Genomic DNA, 20,491 nt, shown 5'->3' with positions numbered 1-20,491 from the left:
TCTATTCACAAAAATCACACTCAAATTGGGGGATCTGTGACCTGTTATAGGATAGAGGGGAGACCCAGAAACTGAGTGTCCGACCATCCCAGAGAGGGGCCCGCGTCCACCAACAAACCCGACAGGGGGAGAGGGGGAACATTCTACTCACCATACCGGAACCAGGCGGGTGCCAACTCCTGACAGAACCCCTCTCCACCGGGGTGGGGGGGCTGTCGACTTATACGGACTCCGTGACTCTGTTGGTCATTGGTGTCCAGGCGAGACGCTTAACACGCAGGGTCAGTCCCCGTCCAGTGGGACTATGTCGCGGCCGACCCAGCGCGGAGCTATGGCCTGCACGCGCTCGTAGGCTGAACTGGGGTGACCACTGGATCTCAACATCCAGCCCGTCGCCCAGTTTCAGTGTACTTGCTTGAAGATCTCACAGGAACACTGGAGAAAAAAAAGCTGTCTAAAAAAAGTATTTCTAAAAAAATCCTGCCAGGACCGAAGATCATAGCAAGGAATCTAGGTCCTTACTCCTAACTAGACAGAAAAAAACTGATTTGCTGTAGCAGGAAGTGAGAGGATATACCCTCTGGGACTGCCCCTAGGGTGTGGCCAGAACGTTTTCTTTCCTGTCTAGTCCTACTCCTGTAGAGGGCAGTATAACCCGAGTTGATATTAATCAAGGAGGACTACGTCTGTCAATGAGCGACAGAGAAATATTATTTCCTATAAATTCTCAAAAGTGAAATAATTGCTTTATAAATACTGTATATATATAATTATTCCAACATCTGAACATTGCCCTGTTTTTCAAGCTTATCAAACCTAAGTGACACATTTTGTATTGGTCTTTTCTGTTTAGGTTACACTGCATTTAATGGAGTAGACTTTGAAGGAACATTTCATGTTAACACAGAAACAGATGATGATTACGCTGGTTTTATATTTGGATACCAGGACAGCTCCAGCTTCTATGCAGTTATGTGGAAACAGATGGAACAAACATATTGGCAGGCGAATCCCTTTCGAGCTGTGGCTGAACCTGGCATTCAGCTAAAGGTAAAAAAAAAAAAAGGAAGAAATACACACTGGATTTTTCTGTTAGATGTCTCTGGGGGAGTTGCAAAATAGAATATTTAAATGACAAAACAGCAAAAAGACTTTAAAGGAAACTGGACAAAAAAAGCATATTGCAGCTGTCTATGCAGCCTTGTTATTAGAAACATAGACTTCATGATAGAAACAATAAAAGAACTTGGTATAGGACCTAAGATGGCACGTTGGATAAGTGCTTTATATAAGAACCCTACACCTATGGTCAAGGTAAATGGGGAATTATCACAAAAATTTAAAATGAACAATTGGACGAGACAGGGGTACCCTCTCTCGCCCCTTGTTTATATTATAATTAGAACCATTATTGGCAAAAATAAGACAAGATACAGATAAATTGAAATGGAGAGTGTGTTTGTATTACAAAATTATAAACAAAAGGTACCACATCCCTAATCTGTATATAATCTATACTGGGAAAGATATCCCAAAGGATGAAACCCACAGCTGGAACCTGAGGTGTGCAGGTAAGTGCTGGGGTAAAAAGCAAAAGGAGAGGGTGTATAGATGAAAGGGAAGGATAGAAGGGAGGAAAGGAAAAAGGGGGAAGGGGGGAGGGGGGGAAGGGAAAAAGGGGGGAGGAGGAAGTAAAAAGGGGGAAGGAAGAGGGGAAAGGGAACAGAGGGGGGCAAGAACCAAGGGAGGATAGGACAGGGAAACAAGGAAACAAAAGAGGTAGAAGGAGGAATGGGAGGGCTGGTGGGACTTTTAAGGTACCAGATAATTCAAAATGATAAAGACATAGTTAAAAAAAAAGAAATATTTATTGACATAACATCTTTAAAATCAAAAACAAACAATACAACATTGATACATGTATTTTGACATATACAAAAAGAACAATATATGAGACATAAGGCAGTAAATAAATGATAAGGATGAATGGGTCCAATGATGAACATCAGACCAATCCCGACATGTTTCACGGGCAACAGTGCACCGCTTCTTCAGGGGAGTAAGAACATATCAGTGTACAGTGCCTGTATAATACAGCAACAACAAATATTTGTTATTGGTTCAAATACATATATATATAACATCAAACATAAAATGCATGCCAATATGGAACATCAAGATGCATCCGAGACCGCCACCATAGAGAGATCCACTACCAGACCAGTTGGATAGAAACACTCCCCAAGAGAAACGTCTCACCAGCGGATGTGGAGAGACATATGAGGTAGGATAAGGATATAAGTGTAGTAAACTTAAAACACCTCCACCACCAAGGAAAAAGGAGGAAGGCAAAAAGGAAAAACCTGTATATAAGGCTGGTATATATACCTTATTCAGTGTCTGAAATAGACACATTTATATAGTCAAAATGGACAGGGTTAAAAGCAGGAGGGCTCAAGTATGGCGGCCGTGTTGGAAACCACCACGCGGGATAATGATCTATTGGGATGGAAATCAAAAAGTATACCTGTAATCCAGAATCTATAGGGTATCTCTCCAATGAGTGATTAGAAAGAAGGGGGGGGGGGGGAAAGGAGCTTTACCTGCAAAATGGTAGATAAGCCCTTCCTGGTAAGGATTAGTGGCTTGAAATCTGAATAAAGCCCAGATATGGGCTATTATGCTTATATCGCTGGGTCAGGGGGGATAGGACCAGCCATCAAGCACTTCTATATAACATTACCGGAGAGACGAAAAAATTCAAGAGTTAGTAAACCCATCTATCATCAGGTAACAAATACACCAGTGTATTCCAAAATTCTTACCCGCGTGGGACCGCCATACCAATACATGCCAACTCCTGAATGAATGAAGCGTTTGATCCCGCCTGATATGGCTCTCAACCCGACGCCACGCTGCGCATGACGTCATGCGCAACGTGGGCGGGTCAGGTCCTCAACTGAGCGCGCATCTGGGGAGGCGCATGCGCAGTGTCGTTCTGATCGGGCCACAGACGGCAGCCCAGAACGGCCACAACAGCGCCGGACAGAAGGAAAACATCCGGCCAGCGATGTGTGAGAGGACCACACATCCGCTGGGACGTCTGGGGAGCACACCACCCAGTGGCCGGAGGGGAAACCACAAGGGTGGACAACGTTCCGGATGCAAATCGGTTACCAAGAGGACCATGGCATGCATATACAGAAAAACACCTAACCAACTGTAAAATAAGATTGTAGCAAAAAACACCTGTTGGCATTTACATGGAACATAGAGTTACAATCCTAAACGTGGACAATTGTTGCAAAAGAAACTTACAGGGAACAAAAAGTCCCCCCTAGTTTCTACATATAGATACCCTGTTATGGAGTACATAAATCCTCCAACACAGGGAAAAAAGTCAATAACACAAAAATAGGAGATATCATAGTTTTAAATGCTACAGCAATCAAGAATATAAAATCTCGGAGAGACACAAATGAGAGAATTTAAATATAGAAAAAAGCAGTGTTTCCAAAAATTGGAGTAACTGACAAACTTACCGGTCTCCAGAGTCATAGCTGCGGTGTCGCAGGAAGTGGATGGTCCGGGAACATATTGTGGGCAGAGTGAGGGCATGGATGCCCAGCAGCTCACATGGATCGGACTCAAGGGTATTCCAAAAAGCATGAAAAATAAAAAAGAAATGAGGGGAATGGGGAAAGGGGAAAAGAGGGGAAAAAAGGGGGAAAAAACCCCTTTTAGCCCAGAAATGGTTTATAAGTCAAAACCTTGTTAATCCCAGGAGGTATGATAGCCTCTAGGGATTCTATCCAATACGACTCCCTTTGTAGGATCCGTTTTTCCCAGTTTCCTGGGGGATAACCTCCAAGACAAAAAACGAAACCATAGAGTTATCATACTTGTGGCGAAATGCTATGTGACGTGTGACGCTCGTTTGTATGGTACCTCCCTCAGAATGATAAATGTGGTCATCTATGCGTTTGCTTAGTTTCCTAATAGTTTTGCCGACATAAAATGCCCCGCAGCGACAACTCATGAGGTAGATGACCCCCTGAGTGTCGCAGTCGGCATAACGTCTGGACTGGAGCCATTTCCCATTGGGTAAGCGGATACCTGTTCCAACTTTTACCCAAGGGCATTTGTCACAGGACCCACAACGATATGTGCCTTTTTGGGGACCTGCATTGGTAGATTCTTTGGTATAATGACTTTTAGTTAAACAGTCCCTAAGGGACATCGATCGTCTAAATACAAGACTGGGTCTAGCACTTAGATATTTGTGAAGGGTAAAATCTTGAGTAAGAATCGACCAATGACGTTTCAGGTTATTTCGCAAAACATCATCGTGTGCAGAGTACGTGGTAATAAACCTGACACTTTTATCATCTTTTTTTGAGGTGGTTTTATATAGCAAATCGGCTCTCGAATAGGAGTTGGCCCTATTGTAAGCCTTCCTGAGCAACGTCTTGGAATATCCTCTGGCAAGGAGTCGCTCACGAAGCAGGCCAGCTTGGACGTAAAACTTGGCGTCCGTGGAACAGTTCCTGCGGAGCCTTAAATATTGGGCATAAGGGATACTTGCGATCAAGGGGGCGGGATGGGCACTTGCTGCGCTAAGAATGGTATTGCCTGCGCTAGGTTAGCGATAAAGATCTGTATCAATGAGACCATCCGGGGAGAGGCTGATGTTCAGGTCCAGGAACGAGATCAAATGCCTGTCAAACGTGTGGGTAAATTTGAGATTTAAATTATTGTTGTCAATAGCTTTCAAAAAAAATGAAAGTTCATCTACTGTACCTGTCCATATGATCAACAGATCATCAATGAACCTGTACCAAATTAAAATGTGAGACATCCATTGTTCCATTCCCTCATCCGAAAAGACCAGCCTCTCCCAGGCACCCAGATACAGATTGGCATAAGAAGGAGCGCAGCAAGTGCCCATAGCTACCCCCTGGACCTGCAAGTATGTTTGTTCCAAAAAGGTAAAATAATTTCTCGTGAGAATAAACCTTAGCAACCGAAGGACAAAGTCCATCAAAGGCCAAGTTTTATAATCCTGTTCCTTGAGGAAAGATTCGGCCATCCGGATGCCCTGGTCGTGCGGGATACTGGAGTATAATGCTTCAATATCAATAGCTACAAGCAGGGCATCCGGAGGGACCTGAATCTCCTCAAGGTGTTTAAGAAGGTCAGTAGTGTCCCTGATGTAAGAAGGGAGTGCAAGGACATGAGGAAGTAAAAATGAGTCCACAAATTTGCTGGCGTGCTCCGTGAGCGACTCGTTGCCAGAGACGATAGGTCTGCCAGGAGGGTGCACAAGACTCTTGTGCACCTTGGGCAAGGTGTAAAAAGTGGGAGTTTTCGGATGTTTATTGGACAGAAAATTATACGTATCCCTGTCTATGAGGCCCTGGGTGAAGGCCTCGAAACACAGGGATCTGTATTCACAAATAAAGTCCTTTATGCAATCAGACTCAATGGGAAGGTACCATTCCCGATTGCATAAGACTTCTAGACACATGGTTTCGTACTGGGGGGGGGACATAACAACTATGTTGCCCCCTTTGTCTGATTGTTTTATGAGAATATTTTTATTGTTTTGGAGTGAAGATAGAGCTAGAGCCTGATCTCTAGTGAGATTTCTGGGGATAGAGGGCAAAGGGGTAGTTTTTAAATCTCTAGACACCCGTTGGACGAACGTCCAGATGTTGGCATTATTGGATAGATCTGGAAATTTTTCTGATTTGGGTTTGAAAACCTTTTTTGGTGGAATTTGGAAAATAGGAAGAGGAAGGGTTTCATCAGGTGAATCCATCGAATCAATGATGGATACAACTTCCGTGTTACCTTCTTCATATAGCAAGACTAGGTCTTTGATCGCCCGGCTCTCAGCCATGGTAAAGTGCTTGGTCTGTTCGGCCAGTTGTTTTTCTAAATTTTTTTGTTTCCTGTCTTCATCAAACATAAACTTGAAAGTAAGATTTCTTGCAAAAAGGTGCAGGTCTTTTATGGTTTCAGAAGTATCAATAGCCCTAGAGGGGCAAAAGCCTAAACCCAGACCAAGCACTTGTTCCTGGAAGATACAGATAAAAGCGGAGTAAAAGTTGGAGAAGATGAGCATAAGGTCGCTGCATATGCAGACGATATTTTGTTCTATATTACTAATACCAGAATTACTCTCCCAATTTTTTAAAAAGTGCTTAAACAAAAAATGGAAAGCTAGAAATGGACGTTGTTACCACATCAAGACTGACACAAATTAATTAAAAAATAGTTAACAAATTCACATAACATTGCCTTTAAAATATGCAACACCATCACTCTAAAGTATTAATCACTGACACGTGATCACCACCACACCAACCGATATTAGAAAATGTAAGGAAAGAACCCTATGTTTTATTTCTAGAATATAATAGGGTATAAGAATGATGGGTAGTCTCCAACGGCGGAGGTGGATTCACTGTATGATACTATTCTCTACATGTTTCGCGCAACCGTGCTTCTTCTGGAGAGTATCAAACACAATTAGATCAAAATGTCAATAACAATCCAAATGTTGCAAAATACACAAGAAAACAATTCAGCTGAGCAGGTGGATGGCACAAAGTTTATCCCCAAACAGGTTGAGGTGAGGGGGTATCTAAGATAAGAGGATCTTCTAACCAGGATCCCAGGTTGATAGCAAAACACAGTAGATTCAGTATGCTTAAAACAATCAAAGATAATGGAAATCATGGATGGAAACATAACCCTCCATAGGTAAGCCTGTTGTCACAGTGTTAATCAGACCATAGTGCAACTGTAGATCTGTCAGCTTGGTAATGCAGGCAGGCCTAATCTTAGAGAGTAATATCGGTCCTCACGCTGGGGTGATATTGGTCCTCACACTGGGGTAACCTGGCTACCACCCGTGGATGACACCACCCCAGTGTGAGGACCGATATCACCCCAGTGTGAGGACCAATATTACTCCCAAGATTAGGCTGCCCATATTACAGATCTGCCTGCATTACCAAGCTGCCAGATCTACAGTTGCACTACGGTCTAACACTGTTAGGTGTAAACGCATTCTACTGGCCAGAAATTTAATTTATTCTGGCCATCAAAATAAATGTGTGCTTATACACATTTTGCACACCTATGTGTGCCAATCTTTCTGATAAACTGCACACTGACCACAGGCTTGGATCATTTATTTTTATTTTCTAAGCCCCTGAAAGCTGCTCTGCAGTACACCAGTAAATTTCACAATGTACATATGCACATTACATAATCTAGAGCTGCTTTCAGAGGAGTAAAACAAAAATTTAAAAAAAAACTCCAGACGTCCTTAAGCAGTGGCATTTTTTTCTGCCCGTGTGCATGCAACCTCAGGCTTTAGGACTGTCATTCTTGTCCTTGCCTTACTACTTTGTGAGTTGGAACCCCAAAAAATTTACTAAGCTTAATTGAGTAAACTCCTGCCCTGCACACGTTTTCTGGATTCACGGGCTAATTTATGAATAGAATAAAGAACATTCACTTGAAAAAAGTAATAAATATAGGAAAGGAAAATAAAAAACAGGAGCTTTACTTGCACACGTTTGGATAATTGAAGTGAACACAACAACTTTCACAAAGCTATTTGAAGTGGACAGCCTATACTGCTTTATTAAATGAACCTCATTGGCTTACTGAGGTTGATTGCCTGGTCATGAAGGAGGTAAAATCTTCTGGAGGTCAAGTGGTTAATAAAGGATTATGAAATTAAATGTTTACTTTTTTTAGCAAAGTAAATTTTTACTTAATTGATTGGCCAGATGTGCCCACATGGAATTGAAAGGGGTTCCATGACGGCGCAGGCAGTCCCATTCAAGTCAAATTGGAACACAGTCTCTACCCCCAATATTAGATCTGTGCGGGTCCCCATAGAGCTGTCAAATTGGTAGCAGCGGCTGTGTCTTTGCAGCCACTGCATCCCAACTGACATAAATGGGACTGCCTGCACGGGGATGCACAAACATCTGTGCATCTCCGTGCAGGCAATCATGTCCCTTAAGTGACATACATAATGTTGTCAGGTTGTCAAATTGTACTGAATTTTACAGAAAATTACAGCACTGCAGATTGAGAAGGAAAGGTGATTTTTAATAATATTAAATTACACAATGATATATGCCACTACTGTTTTTTAATTTGCTATATTATTTTCCCACAAAAGTGGACTTACACTTTAAACTTTCCAGATGTCTTCTCCTGAGCTCAGAAAAGATAAAACACAGGAATTCCAGTGTGACTGAGGCCCTAAAGTAAATTAAATTATACCTATTTTTTTCCTTTGAAATAAATTGTATTCCCATGGTTTTAGCCATTCTGACTCATTATTTGGATCTGCCATCTCTTTCTGTTTGTCTGTATACAGTATAGCCCACTAGCCTTACTGTCCTGTTGGCCTCCCATTCTTTTCCTGCTGCAGGACAGTTATAAAAATTACAGGAACTCTTAAGCAGACATACTTCTAAATCCTTCTTTTAGGTTGAATACAACAAAAGATGTTGGTACGTTAGCTTTCTGCTTCCATTAAAAAGGAGACATTTTTAAGCAGTCAACCTACAACTTTTATTTAACTTTTATTTATTTAATGCAGTGCCTAAAAATCACAATAGCTGTATTATTACAACAATGTGGAGTACAAAGCAACAGAAACTTTTTTTTTTTCAAAAGTCTACCCCAGTAGATGTGAAACAAACAAAAATCCCATAAAAACACAGCACAAAAAAAGTAATCCAAGAAGAGTGTACTATGGTGTACAGGCACACACATTCACTACTTAAAAATAACTTATAGCCTGAGCACAAGTTGACTTTATTATCTTTTATTGTTTTGTAAAAGATTTACAAATGATATGTAATTACAACTAAAAAAATATGTACAGAAAAAGGACTGCACAGATAATTACTCAGCGCTCCGTCATACTATCTGTGCCATATGTTAATATAGGAGTCCAATATTGCAGTCTCTGAAACACAATGAGAAATGAAGAGAACATCCTGTAGCTTTTTAATAGCAGATCTTGATCCAGTAAATCATGTAAAAAGATAAAAAGAGCAAGGATCAGTAACCATTTACTGAAAAATTAGTATCACTCACATGATAATTGCCTGTGAGTTGGAAAAAGAGGGTGTTGCCCTGGAAATGCGTCGCTCCACCCACTCCTTTCCCCTTGTGACATTGCGCTCAGTGAGGTGCAGGAGATGCAGCCGTAGTTGCTGCCTGTTTACATCCTTTCATGTGAATCCGGCGCCAATAGTACCGAGGCTTACTGAACACTACTGTACATCAGTATCTTCCACACGGGCCCCTGGTTTTGTTATATATTCTCTCTGCACCCTAAGCTGGGCATAGGTAATTACCATGTGACAGTGACAGATAGTATTTGTTCACTAAAATATTTACATGTTTACGAATCCTGTTGCTCTTTTATCTTTTAACAAATTAGATGTACACTAGAAAAGGAGAAAGGTCAAAATATTGAATAATAATATACATAATAAAACAGTACAATTGGGGTAACCTTGACCAAATATATAATGTTAACTAACGTAAACAGAAACCTAAAGAAGAAATGAAATGTAAAAATCTACAGAAATTTATAGCAAGCTTTTGTTAAAAGTATATTTAGGTTTGTAAGAGAAAAAAGAATCACATAAGTTTTCCAGGCCATGGTCATGTCAAAGTTTTCTTATATTTTGGAACAGTTCCTCTTTTTGAATGTGAGCATACAAATGAATAAAAGTAAAATGTTTTGTTTCATTTATAAAAAAAAAAGTTTCAGATTGTAAATGTAGCACTGCTCCCTAGAGGACTGCTGAGAATTACACTTTCTGAATTCACCTGGGTTACCCTTAGCAACTGATAGTAGATAGACAGCAATGAAAGTCCTTGGCTCAGTCAATAATCAATCAGGGGGATGTTATTTTTGTGTTTTTATTTAGAACTGGGATAGGAGAAGGGATGAGTGGGATACTTTAACTATGCACAATCTTGAGGACAACTAACTGTAGAGTGCGGCAAGGCCGCTGCTTCACCTTGCCACTGAAGTGAAGATACTTTTAAAAAGTTCCTGCTTTTAGTTATTCTCCCTTTAGGGGTTCTAACTTGGCAACCCCTTTACTTTTACTGCCTGTGTGTGCTGACACCCGTCCACTGACTCTATCCACTGGAGTGGTCCTCTTACTGGGCAGACCCCTTGGCAAGCTTCCCTGTACTCACTGATGCTGTTTTTCCAGAGTTGCTCTGCCTTCTACTCCCCCAGTCAGCTTTCCTGGACCTCTGGATTCAGCACCACACTCCTGGTTCACAAGGCCGACCGCCTGTGACCACCATCCTCAGCAAACGGAAGGAGAGACAGCCGTACCCTCCTTCTGGGACCTGACTTCCCACCCAAAGACACCCTGCCACATGTGTCCTTGGCTTTTATAACCAATCCTAGGATGCACCACTGTGCCAACCCACTGGGACAGCCACAAAAGCCTGTGTGTCACTGGCTGGGTTTCCTCCACTGTCCAACAAGCCTTCCTATTGGATACAGTGGGGACACTCCCTTAGCCCAGATGAATCACACCCTGGACACATGCAACAGGCCTGACAAGAAATCCCGCTCCCCAGATAAGCAGGCAGAGCAAATACACCCCCTACCTAGCACCTATCTAGGCGGGTGCTACATATATATTTATTAACTGTAATATTGGAACAAATTTCCATCATTGGGTCTTTTTATAGTTAAAAAGATTTCCAGAAAATCTTGCATTTGGAGCGTGTTCACCACATACGGGTGTCTGAGCCCTGTATTTTCAGAGTTGAATTTTTTTTTTCAGTGTGTGGTAAATGCTGTGTATCATTAAAGAGTGACTTTACCTGTCTTTCCCAAAATAAAAGTCAGCAGTTACAAGTACTGTAGCTGCTGAGTTTATTAAAACACATAATTACCATCCTACGAAGTCCAGCACTGTCTTCCTCACAACGAAAATATTAACAGTTCTTTTTTTCCCCATCTTGGAGTGGGTTGTTATTTCCTTACCAAAGAAAAAAACCTTTGAGTCTGAAACATGTAAAAACACCTGAACAAAAACTCAAATTAACACCTTAAAAACAATCAAAGATACTCAGCTTAAATGTGAATGAGGCCTTTCTTTCAAAGGAAGAAACGTGGAGGCCTGCCAATTTTTTTAATGTATAAGTCCACAAGATGCAGTGGTAGAGGGGTGCTGGGCATGGGTTTTTACAGGTTATCAAAATGTGGACAAAATTATTACTTGAACTCAATTGTTGTCCCATATTCATCAGCTCACCACAAATATAGAGATTCCCCAGGAGAGGAATCCAAGTGTAATAGGTCAAAGTGAGTCCAAAGTCTTTATTGTTCAACTGGTTACAACAAACAAAGCAAATGTTAACCAATACGTTCCAAGGGCCACTCAATCCCCCTTCATCAGGGCTGGGTGAAATGGCAGAATGTTAGATGGACCCAAAGGGGGAGATTTACTAAAACCAGAGCATGCAAAATCGGGTGCAGCTCTGCATACAAACCAATCAGCTTCCAGGTTTCATTGTCAAAGCTTAAATTGAGCAAGCTGAAGTTAGAAGCTGATTGGCTATCATGCACAGCTGCACCATATTTTGCACTCCCCAATTTTAGTAAATCAACCCAAAGTTCTTTTAACCAGACTGATCTGCAGGCAGAGGATGTTATAAACAGTCAATACTAGTGTTCACAATAGAAGTCACTGTTATTGCTTCTATTTACATTTTAGACTTCATCTTGATACCTACAAAGGGGTGCCCTGCTACATGTGGGCAACCTTCCCAGAGCTAGTCAGATCTTTACTCTGAACTAGTCTTTTTCAATAGGAGATATCAGTAACTAAAAACGTATTGACCCATTTACATACCCAAGTTTTTTGTTGTTGTCTGTGTCCCCATTTGGAAGATTCACCCCACTGTCACCATGACAGATAAGTAGAGGAAATCCAACATTTTAGAGTCATCTGAAATGACAACTTTTTTAAATGGGAATTCCCCTTACTTTGGGGAGACTTCCTCTTAATTTCTGTTATATTTCCAGGACAGGAGGTGAAGGTAAATCTCGCTAATGGGACACAGACAGTAAGTAAACTGACAGGAGTTTTAACTCAACCTTACTCTATCCAAATTAAAAAATACATTTTGCCTTACACACATTTCTATTACTAATTCCTATGAAAAACAGCAAAAAGTCTTATATTTTGAGGCAGAGCTGTGTATTCAATGGCTGGAGGCCATGAGTACCAGAGCATCCAGTGAAGGACTCCACTCATAATCTTTGATGTGTGTTCCCTGTTGTGAGTGCTGCCTTTGTGCCTAACCAAAAAAGATCTAAGCAAATCATGTCATTTCCATTATACTATAACATTGCGATAACAGTCTCAGTCTAGTTGATACAACCCATACATTGTTGTCTAATAGCATTGATACTGGAGGATATTTACTACAACTGGAGCGTGCAAAATCTGGTGCAACTCTGCATAGAAACCAATCAGCTTCCAGGTTTTATTGTCAAAGCTTAATTGAACAAGTTGAAAATAGAAGCTGATAGGCTACCATGCACAGCTGCACCAGATTCCAAGTGCACCAGTTTTAGTAAATTACCCCAGTGTACCTAGTTACTTTTATTCTGGTTAGTAATATGAAAATGTCATCATCTGTTTGCAACAGGCTGTCAAGTCCACTACCGGGCCTGGAGAACAACTTAGGAATTCCTTGTGGCATACAGGAGACTCAGCAAACCAAGTCAGACTACTATGGAAAGATCCCCGAAATGTGGGCTGGAAAGATAAGACATCATACCGCTGGTTCTTGCAAAACAGACCTTCAGTAGGATATATTAGGTAAGTACAAAGCAGTTGGAAAAGCATATGTATACCCATAGAATACATGTACAACACACAGAACAGTATATAGATTAATATTTATTTTGCACAGTCTTGTTGTTTTTGCATTGCTTTTGTGTCACATACTATTTTAAAATAGATAGCAGACAAATCACTTGCTCACAATCCCATGGAAGAGTATGGGAACCAGTAGACAAAAAAAAGTCTCCTGCTCTTGATTGTGGTACTCAGATGTGTAAGGCACCTAATTCCTTGTTTAAATCATGACTCAGATGGAAATGCCACAGTTTATTGCACTCTCAGGACTTGTGTAGTTTGGAAAAACTGCAACCATAAATAGACAGAGGACGCACCAGCCTAGTGCATTATGCTTTAGATTGCTTTTATTAATAAAATCAGAAAATGTATAATATACTCACAAACCAATGTGTATGAATGCTAGGGTTCTTGCATATCATCTCAAGACATCACGAGCAGAAATGATATAAGTCCAGAAGGCTAAAGTATTTATAGGGACTTGTCCTCTTCATCTGAGCCACTATCAGGCTCTGATGAAGAGGGCAAGTCCTTTGAAACGTATTAGACTTCTGGACTTATACCATTTCTCCTTATAGTGTATTGAGATGATATGCAAGATCAGTACTATGATCTATTCTGATGCTGGACGACAGGCGTGCTGGTAGATTTATTTTAAGTCTTTTGGTTGGAACCAGGGGTACATTGTTGGCACATCGATAAGTGGGAATATTGTGTTAACCGAGGGGGCGCTACTTAATGGCTACATGGATTAGGGTTGGACAGTTGGTGAATTATATGGCCTTTCTGTGTATGTGTATACCACCACATTGTTGGGATCTATCTAGGCCTCCTGTTTGACCTAAATTTCCCTCTCCCCCTCCTTCTATCTCTACTCTTGTGAACAAGATTGCGCAATGTGTAGATGAACCACTGGAATAATCTGACCTTCACCCTATTGGAAATTGATGACCTAGGTCTTAATGTTACTCCATGGGTGGACTGCGATTCGCCCACTAGTCTGTCCGGTTTCAGGCCTGGGGTGAATATTTCCCCCTTCTTCTGGGGCTCCTGTGTCTGCCCCCAAGACCTTTTACCATCCATCTCCTACACATATTCTTATCAGCAACACCCACCCAACCAGTCCTGAGGAAGTTAGAATTTTTCGGGAGACGCCTTGACTCTTCAGAATGGAGTAATTTTGGACATTTATCTAGAGCATTTATACTTATATCACACTAATTCGCTACCTACAGTACATGTGATCTAAGTGAATGAAGGAACATTGTCCTAGATATAATGCCTGTTTTGAATCTCCATCACTGGGTTGGATATTTGTTGGTATCAGACATATTGTGAATAGAGGGTGTTGCACTTGCTTTTTATTCAAGTTTTAACTTATGGAGATATAAAATATTGGATTTTGTTTATTAGGCTGCCTTGCGTTGTGGCGACAAAATCCACCTTTTTTTTGGTAACTATGGTTCCAAATACATTTGCATGTATAGTGGATGTGGCACAGTGCTGGCTTCTCACTGAGTCAGTCAGAGATGGTGGGTTTTCCTCATTCTGTCTAATCCATGACTTCGTATTTCTACTTTGTTTTGGCTGGAGCTTTCCACAGAAGTTTATTGGGTCATCATGGGAATGTACTGGAGACCTATTTAGAAACAGCATTTGTCCCGTTTGGTGTACCATTGCAAATTCCAGTATTTTTCTGTGGGAAGTGGATTGTTCCGAATGTTAAGGGAATCTCTCATAACTGAAGTAGTATTGCTGTTGGAAGGAATCCCTTTCCAAAAGTGGAGTTAATATTTTGTTATTCACGCTGGCTATTAAGTCTCTCTGGTAAGCTGCCACCTGACGTTTGTGTGTGAACATCCGGGAGTTGCATGCAGCACCAAATAACGTTTGTGAAGCAAATTGAATTAGCACCCATCCATTTAAGCTACCAAGAAAATGTTTATTATTTAAGACTGTTGATATGTTCCAAAAATGCACTTTAACCACTTTAATACAGGGCAGTTACACCCCCTACGTGCCCAGGCCAATTTTCAGCTTTTAGCGCTGTTGCATTTTGAATGACAATTGCACAGTCGTGCAACACTGTACCTAAACCAAATTTATGTCATTTTTTTCCCACAAATAGAGCTTTTTTTTTGGTGGTATTTGATTACCGCAAGGTTTTTTTCTTTTTTTCTAAACAAATAAAAAAAGACCGAAAAGTTTGGAAAAAAAGTTTTTTGTTTATCTTATAAAATTTTGCAAATAGATATGTTTTTTCCTGCACTGATGAGCACTGATGAGGCCGCACTGACAGGCACTGATAAGGAGGCACTGATGGGGTGGCACTGATGGGGTGGCACTAATATGCAGCACTGATGGGCACTGATAGGGGGCACTGATATGCAGCACTGATGGGCACTGATATGTGGCACTGATATGTGGCACTGATAGGTAGCACTGATATGCAGCATTGGTGGGCACTGATAGGCGGCAATGATGGGCACTGGTGGGCAGCACTGATAGATGGCAATGGTGGGCAGCACTGATGGGGAGGGCACCACTGGCAGGCTCCCTGAGCCCTGATTGCCCTCCCTGGTATCCATGGTGGGTATCCTTGGTGGTCATGGGTGGGCATCCCTGTTGGCCATGGGTGGGCAATCCATGGTGGCTCTAGTGGCACCCCCCAAGGGTCTGCACTGGTAATCAATGCTCTGATTACCAGTACAGACCCCCCCCCCCTGCTGTCAGGAGAGCCACAGATCGGCTCTCCTCTACTTGTGCCTGTCAGGCATGAACTGAGGAAAGCTGATCAATGATTCTTCCTATTTACTATGTGATCAGCTGTGATTGGACACAGCTGGTCACATGGTAAAGAGCCTACGTCAGTAGGCTCTTTACCGAGATTGGAGATGCGGTGTGTCAGAGGGACACACGGCAGCACCGATCACCACTCTGCGCGCCCCTGGGGGTGTGCAGAACGCATCATCCTGCTTGACGTCATATGACGGCGGGTCAGGATAATGCAACCACCTTCCCACCATCAATTGCCTATAGGGCGGGCAGGAAGTGGTTAAATTAATACACCTGTGCACATAAGACGGACTCTATCTTTAAATCATCCAGATGCTGGGTGTGGTACTTTCACTGGTGTCACTGATACATTTTTATGCACCAAGCATGTTGCACTTTTGTGTTTTAGAGAAATGCAGTATTTTGTATTTATGTATATTGATTATTTGTTCATAATTGTATGCACTTTAGCACTTTGTTACATTTCTTAGCCATTTCCCATGGTTAGATGAAGTGATCATCATTTACTGTTTTATATCAATTTATTTAAGTTATTTGAGCGCACTAGCACATACACACTTTATCTCTTTTCCCACAGACCAGGGATGTCTAGGTGCTGCTCTTTAGTGAGTTAGTGCATCCTATATTTTACATTTTTAATTCCTAGTCAGTGAGCTGATCTCCAAACTTGTGAAATACCTTATTTTACAGCGCTGCTGTGTGGTCACTTGACCTCCCGGCTAAAATCAGAGGGGAATCTCAGCCCCTCCTGTTGTAGTCCTCATATCAGGGAAGGACAGCAGCAGGATGTCAACATGACCGCACAGCAGTTCTGTGCAATGAGGGATTTAGAGGTATAATTTTAAAAAACACAGACACTGTAAAGTATAGCTTGTTATAACAGAGAGGCTGCCAGTAATTGTCATCACTGACTGTACAACCACTTTAATTAAATGCATTGGATTTATTGTTGGTTATAGCAGCCTAGTTGAGATGTCTGTCCTTGATAACTGTGCTATGCGAGTTTTTGCCTGTCATTGTACATGTGAAACTTTGTTTTTCAGAGTGAAGTTTTTTGAGGGCCCTGAGCTGGTAGCAGACTCTGGGGTCATAATTGACACCACAATGAGGGGAGGACGACTAGGAGTCTTCTGTTTCTCTCAGGAGAATATAATTTGGTCCAACCTAAGATATCGTTGTAATGGTAAGTTTGATATTTTTGGATGGGAAGTGTGCAGTGGTTTTAAAAGCTCAGGCCATTATTTTCACGGTATTGAATAATGAATACTGAAGAGCAATGAACCATTCTGAAAAGATGTACACACCATAAGAAAACATTTTCAAACAAAGACACTGGTTTGTCAGTAATACCATGTTTGAAAACCATTAAGTAATATGTCGAACCTTCAGGGAAAGTATGGAGGCAGTCACTGTTGGCCTCCCCTTCTGAAAGTATGGTACTAATTCCCTGGGTGTCCACTAAGCATCAGAGTCACTAAAGGCCCGTACACACGATAAGAAAATCTGTAGGGAAAATTCGTCCGACGACCGATTTGCCGATTTTCTGATTGTTAGTATGGTGCTTTCGACAGCCAACTCCGACTTTTCGGCTGACAAAATCCTGATGTGCAGGCTATAAAATTTTTGTTGTCCGTAATACAACGTCCGATTTTCATCTCATTAGTACAGATTTCGACGGAAAAAAATCTTAAGAGCAAGACTGGGCATGCTCAGAGACGAAAGAACACATACAAAGCAATCCAACACATGACATCACTTCTGAAGTAGAATTCTGTCGTACGGGAAAATTTGTATGAAAATAACCTCTTCACTTTCCACATCAGACTAGCATGCCACAAAAAACGGATGACAGATCGTTCGATAATCCTATCGTGTGTACGGGGCTTAACCTGGAACAAGCATTGTTATTTTTTGGATTTTCATTCTTGTTCTGGGTCTGCATTTTAGTGCAGTATTTAAGCCAGGAATAGCAAGGGCTTGCATTGTCAGAAGTGAAGTAATTGCATCCCCCCTTTTTTATCTTAAAGTACACAGAAGCCCTAATATTTTACAGGATGTTTGGCATCATATCCTAATGTATAACATTTTCCTAAGCAAACTTTTTTTTTATGAAACTGCAAAATCTCTTACCTAGAGATCCTGCCAGTGACAGCACTATTAACAGCATTATTGTCAGCCTGTCACATTCAGTTAGGCATAAGATTGCCTGTTTGATAGATCTTATGTGGCAGGAACTCCAGGTAAGAAACTTTGCAATAGATTCTCTCTACATTTTTTCTTTTATATTGAAACACAATTTCCTTATAATATGAGCAGTTGAACTGAGACTCAGGAGTAGGGAAATCTGAGCTGCTAACTCAGGAAATTACAGTTCTAGTTATAAAAAGCTAGAGGGTAATTCAGCCACCCATTACTGAAATCTTATTGGTAGGGTCATTTAACTTGTAAATCTAGCAGATTCTTTATGTTTGGTTAAGCAGATTTTGTTCCCAAAAAATATCTACTGCCAAAATGGGAAATCCCATGTATTTTCCATGTTATGAGCTTAAATGAATCTTAATTGATAACTCTATAATATATAGATAATATATAATATATAGAATACTGCTGTATTCATGTTCTTATATGTGGGTCTGAGTGTCAGTTCAGCTATCTTTCTGCAGTTAAGTTCTATATACAGCGGGTAAAATAAGTATTGAACAGGTCACCATTTTTAGGTAAATATATTTCTAAAGGTGCTATTGGAATGAAATTTTCACCACATGTCGATAACAACTCATGCAATCCACACATACAAATAAACCAAAACATATAAGTTCAGAAATTAAGTTATGTGTAATAAAATGGAATGACAGGGATAAAATATTGAACACAATAAACGGAAATCTATTTAATGGTTTGTACAAAATCCTTTGTTGGTAATGACAGCTTTATGGAGAAACTAGTTGTATGCATTACTCAGGTGTGATTTTGGCCCATTCTTCCACATAAATAGTCTTTGAATCTTGAAGGTTCCATGGGCTTTTTCTTTGAACTCTGATCTTTAGTTCTTTCCATAGATTTTCTATTTGATCCAAATCAGGTGATTGGATGGTCCTTTCTAGTAGCTTTATTTTCTTTCTTTGAAACCAAGTGAGTGCTTCCTTGGCGTTGTGTTTTTTTTTTTAAAGTTGATGACTGCGCTGGTTTGACCTGCTCAATAGGGGGTCTGCGGGTGGGTGGTAAGAGAGAGCTGCTTGGGGAAATTACCTCCCAATTGATTTTGCCCAGCTGGATGAAAAAATGGCAATGGACTCTTGTTGAAGGGTCTGGGCTGCTACCTTAGCGTATGGCCTAGTGGTCGGTTGCAGATCTGAATGGCAGTGTTCACGCCCTGAAAAAGGGGGAGTCTCTGATCCCCCGAAACGCGTTGGCTGTAACATGTTCTGTTACCAATAAATCAACGATCTTTGATCCAAGTAGGATTCTTATTGTTGATTTTGAGTGCTCCTTCGATCACCTACCACTAGAAACATTGGCTTTGTGTTTGGGATTATTATCTTGCTGAAATGTCCACCCTCGTCATCTTCATCATCCTGGTAGATGGCAGCACATTTTTATCAAGAATGTCTCGGTACATTTTTCCATTCATCCTTCCTTCAAGCAACCCCACACCATGATGTTCCCACCTCAAAACTTCACTGTTAATATGGTGTTTTTGGGGTGATGTGCAGTGCCATTTGACATCCAAACATGGTGTGTATTATGGCATCCGAAGACTTCAATTTTGGTCTCATCTAACCAGACTATATTCTCCCAGTATTTCACAGGCTTGTCTAAATGTTGTGCAGCAAGCTTTAAATGAGCTTCAACTACTTTTTCTTCAGCAATGGAGTCTTGTGTGGTGAGCGTGCATACAAGCCAATTGCATGCATTACATATTGTTTTCTTTTAAACAATTGTAGCTGCTAAGCCAGGTCTTTTGGAAGCTCTCCACAAGTGTTCCTTGGCTTTTGGCTTCTGATAACTCTTTTTACTCCTCTGTCAGAAATCTTGAGAAGAGCACCTGGTTGTGGCAGATTTATGGAGAAAATTATGTTCTTTTTTCTTCTGGATTATGGCAACAACAGTGCTCACTGGAACATTCAGAAGTTTAGAAATTCTTCTGTAACCAATGCCATCAGTATGTATTGCAACAATAAGGTTGTGAAGTTCTTGGGAAAGCTCTTTGCTTTTACCCATCATGAGATGTTTCTTGTGTGACACCTTGGTAATTGAGACTGAACCAGCTGATATTAATTTGCACTGACAAGGGGCAGGATTGCTTTCTAATTACTGATAAATTTCAGTTAGTGTCTTGACTTTCCATGCCTTTTTGCACCTCCCTTTCTTTATGTGTTCAATACTTTTTTCCTGTGTTCAATTTTATTACACATAACTTAATTTCTGAACTTATTTTTTTTTTCTTTTTTTTTGTTTCTTTGTATGTATGGATTGTATGGGTTTGTTAAGGACGTGTGGTGAAAATTTAATGTTAATAGCAGCTTTAGAAATATATTTACCTAGAAAATGGTGGCGTGTTCAATAGTTATTTTACCCATATTGTATAAACACTGTATATTACTGTGCAATAGTTTTAGGTGGGTGTGAAAAAATGCTGTAAATTCATAATGCTTTCTGAAATAGTTTTAATAGTTTACCTTTAGCAATTAACAAAATAGAAAGTAAATGAATAGAAGAGAAATCCAAATCAAATCAATATT

The 20,491-nt window shown here is 40.8% G+C and overlaps 1 protein-coding gene across 1 annotated transcript in view; it reads left to right on the top strand.

Annotated features, from left to right (window-relative positions):
- Positions 1–20,491, top strand: part of COMP (cartilage oligomeric matrix protein) — a 186,356-nt gene that overhangs the window by 164,941 nt on the left and 924 nt on the right. The window contains exons 16-18 of the mRNA XM_082243515.1: positions 854–1,050; positions 12,742–12,914; positions 16,793–16,932. Of these exons, the coding sequence (XP_082099641.1) occupies positions 854–1,050; positions 12,742–12,914; positions 16,793–16,932 (510 nt within the window). The remainder of the gene's footprint in view (positions 1–853; positions 1,051–12,741; positions 12,915–16,792; positions 16,933–20,491) is intronic.

This window comes from Pelophylax lessonae (assembly GCF_965119305.1).
Source record: "Pelophylax lessonae genome assembly, chromosome: 1".
Classification (NCBI taxonomy): domain Eukaryota; kingdom Metazoa; phylum Chordata; class Amphibia; order Anura; family Ranidae; genus Pelophylax; species Pelophylax lessonae.
The sequence above is the reverse complement of the archived record's forward strand: the minus strand, read 5'-3'. Positions and strand labels throughout refer to the sequence as shown.